Raw genomic sequence first — 15,302 nt, 5'->3', positions numbered from 1 at the left:
GCTTGCTTTAATGCCTGGGGCACATTTATCCTGAGCTTTGGGCATCTTTATCGACTTTTTATGACTCGACGTGTTTCTCCTCCCGTTCTCAGCCAGATGGATCCATCTGGTGGAGTCAGGTTAGGAGGTATGTATCCCCCCCAGGGATAAAACATGAATGACCAGAGGGGGGGACGTCACAAACGGGGGGGGGGGAATCCCCACCAGCAAATCGCACCCAGGTTAAAATAATAGTTAACGATTTTAAATGATTAGTCCCATCCTAACTTCCCATATCATCTCTGCCAAACCTCTGCTTTTGTGTCCAATTGTGGCAACAGGGGATCCGGGGTGAAAGCTAGCTCTTGGGCGGGCAACTTGAAAGCGGCTGGTCTCACTCCTCTGTGAATCCTGGCTCGGGTGAGTTCTACCTGGAAATCTATTGAGCTGTGCTCGGGCTTTGGAGGCCACAGAGTGGGTTCAGAAGAGTTTCCTTAGGCTTCCTGTGAAGGCCTCTGCACAGCTTGCAGAGGGAACAACAGCTGCAGAGGTCAGCTTTTCTCCTGCAAAAGCTCGGGGGGGGATCACAAACAGCCTATTTCTGTGGGGGTCGGCTGCATAGGTCTTGACGTGAATTTCACAGAAGGCAGACTGTACTTAGCTTCGATTCATTCTGCGTCCATGTGGCGGGTCACCGAACTCCATTTGGGCCCACGATTGCTTCGTTTCTCCTGTGTAGACCTTCTCCTCACAAGGTCCACGGAAAAGAGCGAGATGGAAGGGGGAAGCATGGTTTTATAACAATGGGCACCCTGCTGTGAGGGACAGTTAATTGGGGAGTAATTCTGCTTCATTCTCACATTTATTATTTATCACAATAGTACCAAAATATATTGTAATAAAATTTAAAGTCCATATCTCCCACCTCTAGTCTTAAACAGACGTGAAAATTACTTTTACAATTTATGGTTACAGTGTCTACACTTTTTTCCCCAGTAATCTTGATGGGAGTGGTGGTCCTGCACCACCCATTGATAAGCCTGACTGGTATTGAACATAGATCTTTGGACAGTTAAGGCTAAAGTATAGATAATTGGCCATAATTCACATCAACATGTTTGTTGAGATCAAAAACCTGATGCCAACTGTCAAGCTTGGAAGTGAAAGTGTGATAATAATTTCTTTTGTAATACCAAATATTCCATCTGTATGACAGCGGATGTTTGGCCAAAACTGGGTTGGTTGAAAAGTGAAGTAAATGTAAAAAATAAGCAAAACTCCATTTACAGTAATGTGAGAGACTGATAAAGACATACAAAGACTGTATTTATAGTGTCCTTAACCATAAAAGCCTTGCAATGATGTAAGTTCTCCTTACTATGACTGTGTGTTATAAATAAATTTAATACATTTTTGACAGTAAATATAATTTTTGTTTTTAGTCATTTTGTAGGCCTCAGGAGCCTTTCTAATAATTATTTTTTGATTCTTTTCCTCACAGCTTGTTGGCATCATTAAGAAGTGTTAACTATCTAAACGCATTGTGACTGTTTGATTTAATGCAGCTATTGGAGTGACAAATCAAAGAGAGACAACACTTGTATGGGACAAGGAGACCGGGGAGCCCCTCTACAACGCCATCGGTATTTTATATATATATGTATATATATATATATATATATATTTTTTTTTTATTATTATTATTATTATTTATTTATTTGAATTAGGACAATGCACATTCATCTACATGTCAGCATAAAGCATCAATGTAAATATGCCAGAATTAGCACAACATCTAATTTGCATCCGCTGTCCTAAGACAGGTAAGAACAGTGAACATTAAACAAGACACTAAGGAAGAGAACAGAGTGGACACAAACAGATAAGATGCCAATAACATAAAATCACAATAAAATTTGATTAACAGGCCCATGGAAACAGATCAATTTACCTGTGAACACATGTCTGGTTAGTTTTAAACCAATGTTTCAAGGAGAATTTAAAACTTATGTAGGTTGCACAACCCCCTGTTCCATAACTGTGCTCCTCTGATGGTGCAACCATTTAACCAAATTTGGTCCTACGCCGCTGAACATTACAGTCTCCTCTGGTTAAAGCTCTGGTGTTTATTCTAGTAATGTTTTTTTTGCTTATAAAATCTGTTAGAGGAGGAGGAGCAAGTCCATTTAAAACTTTAAAAACAAGGCACGCACCCAGAAATATCTGATGACGTTCAAAGTCTAAAATGTTGTACTTACTTAAAATGTTACAATAATGATAATGTACAGGCTTTTTATCAAGAACTTTCAGTTATCTTGAAGAGAGACTGTAGGGGTTTCAGAATGGCCTCTGAAGTGTGAGACTATGTGGTATGGCAGTAGTTTATATGGCTAAAAATCATGGCATAGGTTGTTGCTGATTCAAAAGTCAGACAGGATCTTATATGTTTAAAGTTTGGAAGATTAAACCTAATTATATTTGAGATTCTCTTTACATGCTGCTTGAAATTTAAATTAGAATCAAAGACCACTCCAAGATATTTAAAGTGTTCAACCACATCCAATCTCTCTCCATGGATTAACACAGATGGTTCATCACCCTCTACTAGCTGTCGGGAGAAGAACATACAGACTGTTTTTCTAATGTTAAGATGTAGGCAGGAGTCCTGGGGCCCGTTCTTCGTACGTCACTAACTCAGCTGGATTTGATTGTTGACAATTTGGCATGATCTTGGATCGTTTGGTTCTTCAAAAGACACCCTGCACCTGTTGTCATAGCAACATGTGTACAAGCTTAAGCCTGCTCAAGAGCAGGCTTATTTCATGTAAACAGGATTAGATCACGGCTTTATAAGCGGAGGAGATAGGGAAGTGAGTCGCATCCATGTCGTCCATTTTTACGATAGCAACCTGTTGTGGAAAGTGCAAGAATAATTTCAGAGCTTTTTGAATTTGCTTATTGCGCAATAGACAGGATCCTTTAGCGCAGCGCGACAGTGTAATTGTAGAGAGATTTTTCTTGGTGGCTGTTATAAACAGACAAACACATAATTTAACAGTGGCTTTTAAAGAAGAAAAATTGGTGTTAGAGTCATAAATAGAAAATATTAAAGTTATTTGTATGATGCTTTGCTTTTTATTTTTATCATATTCAATAAGGAGCTTTGTTCAGGCCATTTTATTGTGAAGTTTAGTTTTACTTTGAAAGGCTTGCTTCCTTGTCGAGCCGTATATTGTATTAGAAAAAACTATGGATGGATTATATAGACACGGAGCAATACAGTTTTACCGTGTAAACTGTGTGTGACTTGGAAAAGGAAAAACTTCATTTTTTATAGATAAAGAATTTTTTGTTAGAATTCCCAGTTTGCACGCGTCCTTTACTTCCAGTGTCTAAGGAATGACACCGATATTGGATCTGTTGCCATAACAAGTAGGTTTTTGAAATAAAGTATAATAATTAAAGGCTACCATTTTGTAGAATATTCTTGTATTTCACTTTTACTTGTCCCCATGTTCTAGTGGGTCCTGTGGAGGCATCGACATAAAAGAACAAAGTAAATATGAAATTATTAAAAAGCAAAAATACATACTGTAGAAAGTGACAGAAACATCTAACGTGGACAGCGCGTATGCATGTAATTTGTCTGCTACTTTTTGCTAGCCCTCTCTCCTGGCTTAAGCAGACTTTGAGGTGTTACCTGTCGTTTTAATCAAATTCGGCATAACCTTCCATTAAAAGCTCGTGTTCTGCTTGGGAGAAAAACTGTGCTTGTTCTTTGGCCATGCTGAACAGCCAATAGCAGCGTTGCTGATCATTGTTTCTACTATCGATACATTTACCCTTTTAAAGCGATGCATGAACACGCAGTTATCTCAAATAACTCAATCCAGCGATACTAATTATAAACAACAGGTATGTTCAAAGAACCCAATTAGCCGGATCATGATTAGCCAGATGAAATCATCTTGGATGTGTCATTTGATCTCAGATGTTTTAAGCAACGTACGAAGAACGGGGCCCTGGAGCCCTTGAGACACTGATACAATAGTGCTGGAGAGAACAGTAGCAGCTTCACTTTTAGTTTTTGCATGGACATATAGTACAGTGTCATCAGCATATAATTGCATTTTCCCAGTTTTGCAGATACTGGGTAAATCATTGACATAAAGGCTGAATAAAATTGGTCCAAGTATTGATCCCTGTGGAACTCCAGCAGAGCAAGTGAGAAAGGTGGACTGTGAATGATCTATTTGAACCCGCTTGTTTTCTGTCAGACACATATGATTTCATCCAGCAGATGACACTTGATATGGCAGCAGTTTGTTTAACATTCTCTTTTTAATGTTTTTGGAAAACGTTAGGATTCATCTTGTCAAATGTCTAAGTGTCCATATCTGTAAATCCATAATATTTCTGTTTCAGCCAGTTGAAATTTACAGGTTCTATTCCAGGTGATATTTTGCATGTAAGCAACTTTCTTGTTTGAATGATTGAGTGTTCAGCAGACATGGGTTTAGGCAGGAAAGCACTGATATTGGTGCAACAATATGTTTTATATGTCACCGTTTACATGAAAACACTTCAGTAGAAGTTCTTAATTATTGGCCAGCAGGGTGTCACCAGTAGCATTTCAGATCTATATTCTTAGGGAAATTTAGCTCCAACTGCAGATAAAAACAATAGATTGAGCAGATTTTTTGTGTTCTTCAGTGTGGCTGGACCTCCGAACTCAGTCAACGGTTGAGCGTCTTATCAATAAAACGCCTGGAAGGAACAAGAACCATTTACGAGTAAGACTTTATGTCTAAGACGTAACCTTTATTTACGTTATTTTATTGTTGTTGTTTTTCTGTGTGTATGTCTTATGGGGACTTCATCTCCTTGCAGCATAAAACAGGTCTCCCGATCAGCACCTACTTTAGCGCTGTGAAGCTTCGGTGGCTGATGGACAATGTGGATGAGGTCCACAAAGCCGTTGTGTCTCACCATGCCATGTTTGGAACCGTGGACTCCTGGCTCATTTGGGTGCTCAAAGATTTTGATGAATCACTGCTTTCCTAGATCTTAGTGACTTTAAAAAAAAAAAGGATTTTAAATGAAATGTTCAACTGTCTTTTCAACAGTGTTTGACCGGTGGGAAGTCTGGAGGAGTCCATTGTACAGATGTGACCAATGCCAGCAGAACCATGCTCTTTAATATTCATACAATGGCCTGGGACCCAGAACTTTGCAAGTATGGCTTCAGCACTTATTTATTTTTGATTCAGATTTTTTATTTGAAAAATATTAATGAACATTAACTTGTAAATATGTACAATTATACATATTATGTCCTAAATTATCTCCTTTTATATTCATTTTAAATATTATCTATTTTGTATACATTGTTGTGCCTGTCTGTGCTTCTGTGTCAGTTCGGTTGACTTTGGGCTGTCCGGTTGGAAGAAGTTGCTTCAGGGTGAAGCTGGTTATCTGAGCAGCAAGCAGGCAGCTAGCTCGAAGGGGAAAACACCCGTTGTTTGGGAAACTAGGCCTGGGCGAGCTGTACACGGCTCCGGGGAGGTGGTGCGCTTGGGCTGTGGAAGTGGCAGCGTGTGGACCTCTGTTTCCTTAGGCTTCCTGCGAGGCTGTGCACAGGTGTGGAGGGTGGGTGTCCCAAAGTTTAGGCACCATCTAGCCACAGGGAAACTGTCTCATGTGGTCTCAGCTCAGCTTCCTGCAAAAACTGAGTAAAATTACAAAAACAGGTATCTGTAAAGGCTGGTTCCTCAATGTGTCTGATTACGCAGAAAACAGACTTTACTTAGCCTGGCCAGCACTGCAATTGTGGCTGTCTCCCTGCTGTGAACCACTCGTCACGAAGGTTAACAGGCAAAGAGGAAAATGTGAGAAAGGTAGCTCAGCTTTGTTGCAGCCATGCCGCAGAGAAATATTGGTCTGTGTTAAAGTGTTATAAACATTTTGCCTTTTTCAACCTGATGTTAGACTTGTGCAACACATATGAAGATACACAAGACTGATGGTTGCTTCTAAGGAGGAAAAGGGTTTTAGCCAATGCCCGTAGTTCTGAAATACTACTTTACAAAGTATCTCGGAAAAGGGTTATATAAGGAGGTAGTATAAGAATAATACATATATTTTTTATTGTAATCTTACAAAGATCAACAGGAGGACCTGCAGAGCATAAAATGTGCATTTAGTTGACATTTCTTTTCCTTGACCTCCTTTATAGATATTTTGGGATTCCAATGGAGATCTTGCCTAGAGTGAGGAGCTCATCAGAAATATATGGTCTAATGGTAAGCTTTGAAACATGTTTTAAATAAACTACACGTCATGTAGTTTATTTAATCCTACAAATTACCCTACTAATTTCATTGTTGCTAGATTGAAATAACACAGCAAAGGTTTAATTTATTTATTTAAAAAAACATTTATGTCAGAGTGTCTTCATGAAGTGCATGAAGGCTGAATGAGATATTCCTTTAGGCATTTTTGTGTCTCTTTTCTCATTGGTAGAAAATAAGTTCTTGCTGGGTAAGTGTTGACATCATCATCACTATTTTACTCACCATATAAACTAACCCGTTTCACCTTTCCATCACCAGCAAATAATATGCCATTCTGAGAACACATGCATCTCCAAGCTTTGTCATTATGTTGTTTGTAGAAAAGTGGGATCAAAAGTAAAAACTATGAAAACAATCAGTATTTTTTCTTTTCCATTGTAATAAAATATCAAAATTAGAACTTTCATAAGGTATATTTTTTTTATTAATTCCAAAGTTATTCAATACAATTATTCTGCATTTATAAAACAAATATTGAAACTATCAGTCATTTGTTGCACATATGGATCAATCACAGGTTAACCTCTAACTGGCAGTATACTTTAGCTTCGTAATTAAACTGTCAATGTGAACTAAAGCAGATCTTTACCCTGTAATTAAGGCTTTTAGTTCTTAAGATATTTCAGTATGTATTATGAAATTCTGCTGTTCAGAGATGTATTGATATTTTAGGGAGTATATATAGCAAATTTAGAAAAAAAGTTGAATAAATTAAAAGAAAGATAATTAACATATAAAATTATATCAGTATAAATTATATAATTAAAATAGCAACAAATATAAGTAAAAAAACAAAATAATTTAGTTATAAGGTACCATTTGTCAAATCAATTATTGGGGCTGCACATTGCAGTGTGTAGTGCTGTTGCCATGCAGCAAGAAGGTCCTGGGTTCGAGTCCTACCCTTGCCCTGAGTCTTTCTGCATGGAGTTTAGATGTTCTCCCTGTGCATGTGTGGGTTCTCTCCGGTTACTTCGGCTCCCACAGTCCAAAAAACATGACTATTATGTTAATTGGCCTCTCTAAATTCTCCTGAGGTGTGAGTGTGTGCAAGAATGGTTGTTTGTCCTGTTTGTGTCTGTCCAGGATGTACCCTGCCTCTCGCGCATTGACAGCTGGAGATAGGCCCCAGCACCCCTCGTGACCCCACAAGGGATAGACGTGTTAGAAAATGGATGGATAAATCAATTATTAAAAGTTTGCAACTTTAAAAGAACCAGACTTTGCTGTAAGATTTTGATGAATCACTGCAGTCTTTCTTACCACTTCATTATTTCATCTCATTCTTTTGGGGGCAAAATTAGCAGAACTTTTTTTAAGAAACAATTATTGAATCCTTAATCAAGCTGAAACACTGTTTCAGTTTGACCTTATTATATTATTATACCTTATTTGTCAAAACTAGACAAATACTATCAAGACTTCCAAGCATGGATGTATTTATTTTTTAAATGGATTATTGATTGGAAATGCATTGGATGGTGGCTGTCCCTGTTGCTTCTGTGGTAGCATGCTACTCAGCTGGTTGTCTCTTTCATCTCCCACCAAACATGATGTCTTCATTGTCTTTGGCACAATTTCCCTCTGTCATCATGATTCTTCTGTAAACATCTAATCAAAATTGCATGTGGGAAGGCCGACAGATAAACCCTTCCTATCTGCTGGTAGAAGTCAACAATTCTTTTTATTATTTGACTTCATTCAGTCAAATAAGTGATTTCCTACACCTGTGTTATCCAAGTCCTGTTCATGGTGTTTAGACTAGTACTTGCATTGTTGTTTTTTTTAAACTTGTTTTATTTTTTTTAACAAAAATACAGAAAAAAACAAAGCATCAACAGTTCGGGGGAAGCAGACAGTTCACATTTTAAATCAAGTTCTTTGTTAATTAATTTAAATCAAGTTAAATAAACAGCATTAAGGTTGTAGTTTCCCAACCAGATTTAAACCTTTGTCAAAATGTCCCAGAATTTATGGAGTTTGTTCCTTAAGGTATATGTTATCCTCTCCAAAGCTTTCAACCGAGGTCTCTGCTTTGCGGGGCCTGGCCCCCCTGGGCCCGGTCGGGGCTCCTGCCAGGGGGCTGGGCACTCCTGGGGCCCATGGCCACTTCCACTTCAGCGTAGCTGGCTGCCGGCGGAGCCCACGGGCTCGCCCCCGCGGCTCCGGGGAGCTTCAGCATTGCGGTGGCTGAGGGATTTCCTCGGGGCCTTCTCTCCTCTTCCCTTGGTGGAGGGGCGGATTTCCTGTGTTGGCCCCTCTTGGGCGCCCTTGCTTTGGGGGTCCCTTTGGGGCGTCTGGGGTTTTGGGTCCCCCGGCACCTGCTTCCATGCTCTGGGGGGATGGGTCTTTGGCTCTTCACAACCACTATTGAGCATTTTTCTTTTGGATAAACTTTACATACTCAAGTGCACTCTCACAAACACCTGCTGGTGTTGGGTTCCAGGTACTTAGAGATTCACTTCTATACAGAAAGCATATATTTTTTAACTTCAGGTATCACATTATACATGTCAGATTAAATGATAATACATACAATTCAGCAATGGTATCAATGTGTTACTTTATTGTATCTGTTATACTATATCAGTTGGTTGTGCTGTTCTTTTTACATCTCTCTTTGCAGGTGATGAAGCAGACTGAAGACGTTTTATCATTCTCTCCCTTTTATCTCCTCTTTCTTTCACCTTTTCTCTTTCTTTTTAGGGTTCCAAGCCCGCAGTGCATAAACGTCTGCTCTGTGAGCAGAGAACCCTGTTGTTTTTTGTGTGTTTTTAAATTATTAGAGTGCAGAAAGAACGGGCTATGCAACGCATAGCCACTCGTCTGCTCTGTGAGCAGAGAACCCTGTTGTTTTTTGTGTGTTTTTAAATTATTAGAGTGCAGAAAGAACGGGCTATGCAACGCATAGCCGCTCGTCTGCTCTGTGAGCAGAGAACCCTATTGTTTTTTGTGTTTTTTTTCATTCTTTATTAGGGTTCCAAGCGCACAGCGCAGGCGAACGGCTATGGCGTTCGTCTGCTCTGTGAGCAGAGAACACTATTGTTTTTCGTCTGTTTTTAAATTATTTATTATTATTATTAATAATTATTCTTTTCCGCTAAAACGCGTTGGGCGGCCCATGCGGACTTGTAATGAACCCATTGAATCAGGTATCCAAGTACAGAACGTTCACCGCTACTCAAACCCAGAAATTCAGATCCCCTCAACAACTAGGGGGCGCTATAACATAGGACAATGCGTTTCCGCCTGTAACCACCAAACTACTGGTCCCACACTCAAAAACTTGATATTACTTTGTTTATTGGATGATTCTGCATCAAAAAGGGAATTGGCACACCTTTCGTTTCTCAGTTACTTGTACATGGCTAGAAAGGTTAAACCTTTCTTGTTAAACTCCTCCTACATTTTTTGTGCGATCCGCGCAAAACTTTATATATAAGCGTGTCATGGACAAATAAAAAAAGTCAACACGGCGGATTTTTGAATTTTGACTTTTTGAAAAATAATGCTAAAATAAGTGATTGTTAGCTAGCTCCAAATGTAATGGCTGATTATTCTAAAACCATAACAGATTTTAACATGTCCTTCATAACCCATACTGCAAATAAGATTTTGCACACGTGTCCCGCGTTTGAGGATCGTCCATTACTAGGGGTTGCTGTGATGTTTGGATTTTTACAAAACCTTCTTTATTCCCTTCTAGTCATAGCCCTGAACTAAAGTATTAAATATGGTAACAATTGAAACAAGTGGGCGGGGCCTATTTCCAAAAGTGTGAAAAAAACCTTGAATAGTACATAAAATCCTTTAAAATCAATTTTGTGGTGTAACAATCTCAGATTTTCAGGATGTATTCCTTGAATAAGGTGTAACAATTCTCTCACTGCATGTATTGAAGTTTTTGAAAGTTGCACACTCTGTTTTGTTAAAAGTTTGTAAAATGGAGAAATCAATGTATTTTCCACAAATATTGTTCTAGGGAAATGGAAATGTGGACATTTGTTGATCATATGGAGTCTAAACATGGATATCAGTTTGGTAAAAATCCAAGCGATTTTTAACTGTTTACAAGACAATCAAATTCACATGTACAAGACAATAAAGTTAAATTTTTTTTTCTCTAAAAACAATTTAATCAATGATTATGAAAATAATCAAGTGCTTAGAGAAGGCACGCTTGGAGATCCGTTAATATTTTCAGAACTTTAGAGCAAACCGTTGATTTTTTAAGGAATTTATTTCGCATTAGGTACCAACATCAATTTTCAGAAAATGATGTTGGCTGACACCTGCTGGTGAAACAAATATAATACAGGATGGATGAATAACTACCGTTTAACATCTGTTAATGTTCTTAGAGATAATTTCAGTGCCACCAAAGAGTATCTATCTATCTATCTATCTATCTATCTATCTATCTATCTATCTATCTATCTATCTATCTATCTATCTATCTATCTATCTATCTATCTATCTATCTATACATACATAAATATGTATGTATGTATGTATGTATGTATGTATGTATATATGTATGTATGTGTGTATATATATATATATATATATATATATATATATATATATATATATATATATATATATATATATATATATATATATATATATGGCAAAGTTTTCTTTGGATTTATGCAAACTAGCAGGTCATAAAGTTCACTGGAATGAACAGCTGACAGCAGCTTCATCGGTAAGTGTGTCTGTCGCTACTCCTGCAGTTAATTAATCAATTATTTCCACCTGTGGCCACGTCACCTGTCAGCGTGTATTCCCTCGCTGCCAGTAACTTAGCTGATAAACCAAACAGGGATCTCCTCATGATTCACTATTACGTTTTATTTAAAACTCAAAGAGTTACGCGCCAGCTCAGGCTAATTTAGCATGATGCGCTTTTTCTTTTCTTCTTTTTAAGAAAAGTCGGAATGTGAAACAGCGTCACGCATTTCAATGGGTCTGATTCAGAAAAAGTAAATAAATTCCACTTGCGCTTTTCTGTAACAAAGAAGGCAGAGCTGTATCGGCTGTCAGTCAATAACCAGAAGCTCCACCTAAGGAGCAGCTGCTCACCAGGACACTCGTTAAATAAAATCACAAGGATTTTGATGCATGCAGATTATTAAGGAAACTACGTCAAATAAAAATAAAAAACTGCAGCTACAATATGGACTGGAGAACAGGTTCTGACTGGGTGAGGCCAGAGAAAGGCGATTTTCAGAAAGCTTTTATGAAGTTCTTTTTTATTTTTAAACAGAGTGGAGTGCGATGTGAAGCGACACTGTAGAACCAAGTTGCACTAGAACCGGCTGAGAAAGCTGATTCTAGTGCTAGTTTATGGAAGTTTTCTGGAGGACAGGGAGGGAAGGGAGTTGAAATTGTAAAGTCAAGAGGTAAGTGGACTGTGAACCAGTTTGGCAAAAGTGTGAAGGAAGAACTTGATGCTGCCGAGATGAAAGTTACCCAGGTGATGATGTGGAAAGTGAAGGAGAGGATGGGAGGCTGTCCAGGATGACGCCAAGGCTCTGAAGCTGAAAGGTGGGACAGATACAGGAATGGTCAATGGATATTGTACCTACCAGATTTGGTTAATGTTGACTTTGCACAATAAGCAAGTGAGAGAACTGATGTGGCATGATGTCCACTGCCTGGGAATCTATGGGCTGACTTAAAAAATGTTTCAGTCAAACTTTTTTTTTGCTTTAACCCTTGGTATATATGTATACATATGCACTTTTACTGTTGCTGCTTAGAGTTCAACAGTCTGATGGCAACGGGAAAAAAGCTGTTGCAGAACCTGGTGAACCTGCAGCGGATGCTGCAGAACTTTTTCCCAGTGGGCAGCAGGGAGAACAGTCCATGGTGTGGGTGTGAGGGGTCTCTGATGATGTTATGGGCTCGGGACATGCAGCGCTGGGATGAAATGTCCTTAATGGAGGGGAGAGGAGCCCCGATGATCCCTATTGCTGTCCTCACTACTCTCCTCACGTTCCTCCGGTCGGAGGTGCTGCAGCCTCCACACCACACAGAGGGACAGCTGGTCACAATGCTCTCTATGATGCTTCTGTAGAAGGTCGTGAGAATGGACGGGGACAGGTGGCCTCTCCTCACCTCCGCAGGAAGTACAATCGCTTCTGTGTCCTCTTCACCAGTGACGTGGTGTTCACAGACTAAGGGAGGTTGTCTGTGATGTGCACCCTGAGGAATTTGGTGCTGTTGACCACCTCCACAGCTGAACTGTTGATGAGCAGTGGAGCGTGGCAAGGCCGGTGTGAAAAAAACCTTGAATAGTACAAAAAATCCTTTAAAATCAATTTTGTGGTGTAACGATCTCAGATTTTCAGGATGTATTCCTTGAATAAGGTGTAACAATTCAAGTTTTTGAAAGTTGCACACTCTGTTTTGTTAAAAGTTTGTAAAATGAAGAAATCAATGTATTTTCCACAAATATTGTTCTAGGCCAATGGAAATGTGGACATTTGTTGATCATATGGAGTCTAAACATGGATTTCAGTTTGGTAAAAATCCAGGCGATTTTTAACTGTTTACAAGACATTCAAATTCACATGTACAAGACTATAAAGTTCAATATTTTTTTTTCTCTAAAACCATTTTATCAATGACTATGAAAATAATCATGTGCTTAGAGAAGGCACTCTTGGAGATCCGTTAATATTTTCAGAACTTTAGAGCAATCCGTTCATTCTTTAAGGAATTTATTTCGCATTAGGTACCAACATACCAAAAAAAGAATTTTCAGAAAATTATGTTGGCTGACATCGGCTACTACGCAAGAATGGCTGTTTGGATTTTTACAAAACCTTCTTTATTCCCTTCTAGTCATAGCCCTGAACTAAAGTATTAAATATGGTAACGATTGAAACAAGTGGGCGGGGCCTATTTCCAAAAGTGTGAAAAAAACCTTGAATAGTACAAAAAATCCTTTAAAATCAATTTTGTGGTGTAACAATCTCAGATTTTCAGGATGTATTCCTTGACAGAAAAAAAAAGCAGGCAGTGGAGCTGCGCACAGCAGCGTTGAAATGACACCGTGGGAATGCCAAGCGCTTTCACACCGAGGCGCTCCGGGCGAACCTGTGCATGTACGCACGTCTGGCAGAGCCAAACCGACACGCGGGGATATTCTGAATCAGTAATTTATTAAGACGCTTGAGAGCGGCTCTGCCACATGCCTGCTCAGTAGCAAACCATAGCCCGGTCTTCTTGCATGATTCCAAATCTGTTTTCATAAACCTTTTTTAGTTTAGTTTTATCTTTGGTAAAGGTAGGCAGAATCTGACATTTTAAGCTATAAGGTTACTAGATCAAATAAATAAGACCAGAATTTAAGCATTACGGGATTTGGATTTAAGTTGAATTTTGATCAAATTTAAATTGCTATTCAAATAAGTATTTTATAAATTTCTAATGTGTTTAGAATGTAAATTCAGAATAAATTTGTTAAATTTGAATTCAAATTTGTCATTGGATTTTAATTTCAATTGGAATTCTAAATTTGGATTTAAACAATAGGATTTGAATTTGAATCTTACGGATTGAAATTTTCCATAACAGAAATCCGGGGCCTTGTCTGGTATTCCCATCTCAGGGGTAAGTCTGTCATTTATTTAATATTTAATCAAAAATCATTATTCACACATACAATTAGAAAGATAGCCAAAGCACTTGTACGGTTTTTTGTTTTGTTTTTGTTAATCAGTGCCTTGGGGATCAGTCAGCAGCTCTTGTCGGCCAGATGTGTTTTCAAGATGGACAAGCCAAAAACACGTACAGGCATTCATTGGGACACTTTGTTTTTTAAACAAATGGCCATCTCGTCTTTAAAAATCCAGCAAAACGTTTTGTCTGTAATTTCTTTCAGGTATGGGACTGGCTGCTTTCTCTTACGAAACACTGGATCAAAGGTTTGCTGTTTATGTTTCATACAAAACAGATAAAATTACAAACTCTTCAGCAAACATGTGTCTACAGTGACATGTTTAATTTCGCAGCCTGTTATGTCCGATCACGGTCTGCTGACGACTGTTGCCTACAAACTCGGTCGGGACAAACCTGCCTGTTATGCACTGGAGGTACAGTATCTTTTGGGTCACTTTGACTTTTAATCTAGTCTTACCTTACCTTATCTTTTAGATCTTACTTTTTTTGGCCGCATTTAGATCTCATGCATTTTATTTGCTTGCATATGGACTTGTGTTAACAGAAGACCAAGACAAAAAGACTTCAGCAATTGCCTTAGGGAAGCAACAACTGCTTTTGAGTAGGTTTATAAGGTCGTAATCATATAAGTTGAATATCAGTTAATTATTGTAGTGAAAGATTATCCACAAGTGGTAAATACTGAGTATAGCTGCCTCTTTCCAGAAGTGGACATCAGAGAAAGTTTCCCCCATGTTCAGACATACAAAACTTAGAGAAATTGCAGAAAACCTATAAGCTCAGTTTCAAACTCAAGGCCTACAAGCCCTTTGTTAACATGATCAAATTCACAACAAGAGAAGAATGAGTTGATGAAGGAAGCCCTTGAGACCAATGTAAGGGGTTTCATGCTGTAACCTTAATGTTCATCCCATCCTGCCTAACATATGCAACACTTCACCAGAGTAGGATCTTGGGGATCTTGAGGCTAACGCCTCACCAAAAATTTCATTAATGTAAAACATAAAGCAATAAAGCTTCTTAATTCTTGATTCTACACACACAGACACATTAACACATGTACAATGAATTCAAGGTTCATATTTTATTTATGAAACCCATCTGCTTTGATGCCAGAGGCAACCTTGATTTAATAAAGTATATCAAGCAATTAGCATGCCATCTCCAGTTGTCCCTTGTGCAGAGCAAAACTGCCCGTGTAGGAAATTAGCCTCTTCATATGGTAATGCCTGAAATGCCACGAAAGGACACGGGGATGGGTGGTGGATTTGGTCCGGT

At 38.6% G+C, this 15,302-nt stretch overlaps 1 protein-coding gene across 7 annotated transcripts in view; it reads left to right on the top strand.

Moving 5' to 3' along the window:
- gk (glycerol kinase) overlaps positions 1–15,302 on the top strand; it is a 118,524-nt gene that overhangs the window by 27,670 nt on the left and 75,552 nt on the right. For 4 of the 7 annotated variants that reach the window (XM_036128084.1, XM_036128083.1, XM_036128086.1 and 1 more), the window contains exons 4-13: positions 1,545–1,622; positions 4,693–4,772; positions 4,870–5,007; positions 5,106–5,215; positions 6,215–6,281; positions 6,502–6,519; positions 13,920–13,955; positions 14,065–14,132; positions 14,227–14,269; positions 14,357–14,437. In XM_036128084.1, the coding sequence (XP_035983977.1) occupies positions 1,545–1,622; positions 4,693–4,772; positions 4,870–5,007; positions 5,106–5,215; positions 6,215–6,281; positions 6,502–6,519; positions 13,920–13,955; positions 14,065–14,132; positions 14,227–14,269; positions 14,357–14,437 (719 nt within the window). The remainder of the gene's footprint in view (positions 1–1,544; positions 1,623–4,692; positions 4,773–4,869; positions 5,008–5,105; positions 5,216–6,214; positions 6,282–6,501; positions 6,520–13,919; positions 13,956–14,064; positions 14,133–14,226; positions 14,270–14,356; positions 14,438–15,302) is intronic. The other 3 variants (XM_036128085.1, XM_036128087.1, XM_036128088.1) reach the window with 2 other exon arrangements.

The sequence above is a fragment of the Fundulus heteroclitus genome, chromosome 24 (genome assembly GCF_011125445.2).
Source record: "Fundulus heteroclitus isolate FHET01 chromosome 24, MU-UCD_Fhet_4.1, whole genome shotgun sequence".
In the NCBI taxonomy this organism is placed as follows: Eukaryota; Metazoa; Chordata; class Actinopteri; order Cyprinodontiformes; family Fundulidae; genus Fundulus; species Fundulus heteroclitus.
Note: the sequence above shows the minus strand (reverse complement) of the source record. Positions and strands in the feature narration are given on the sequence as shown.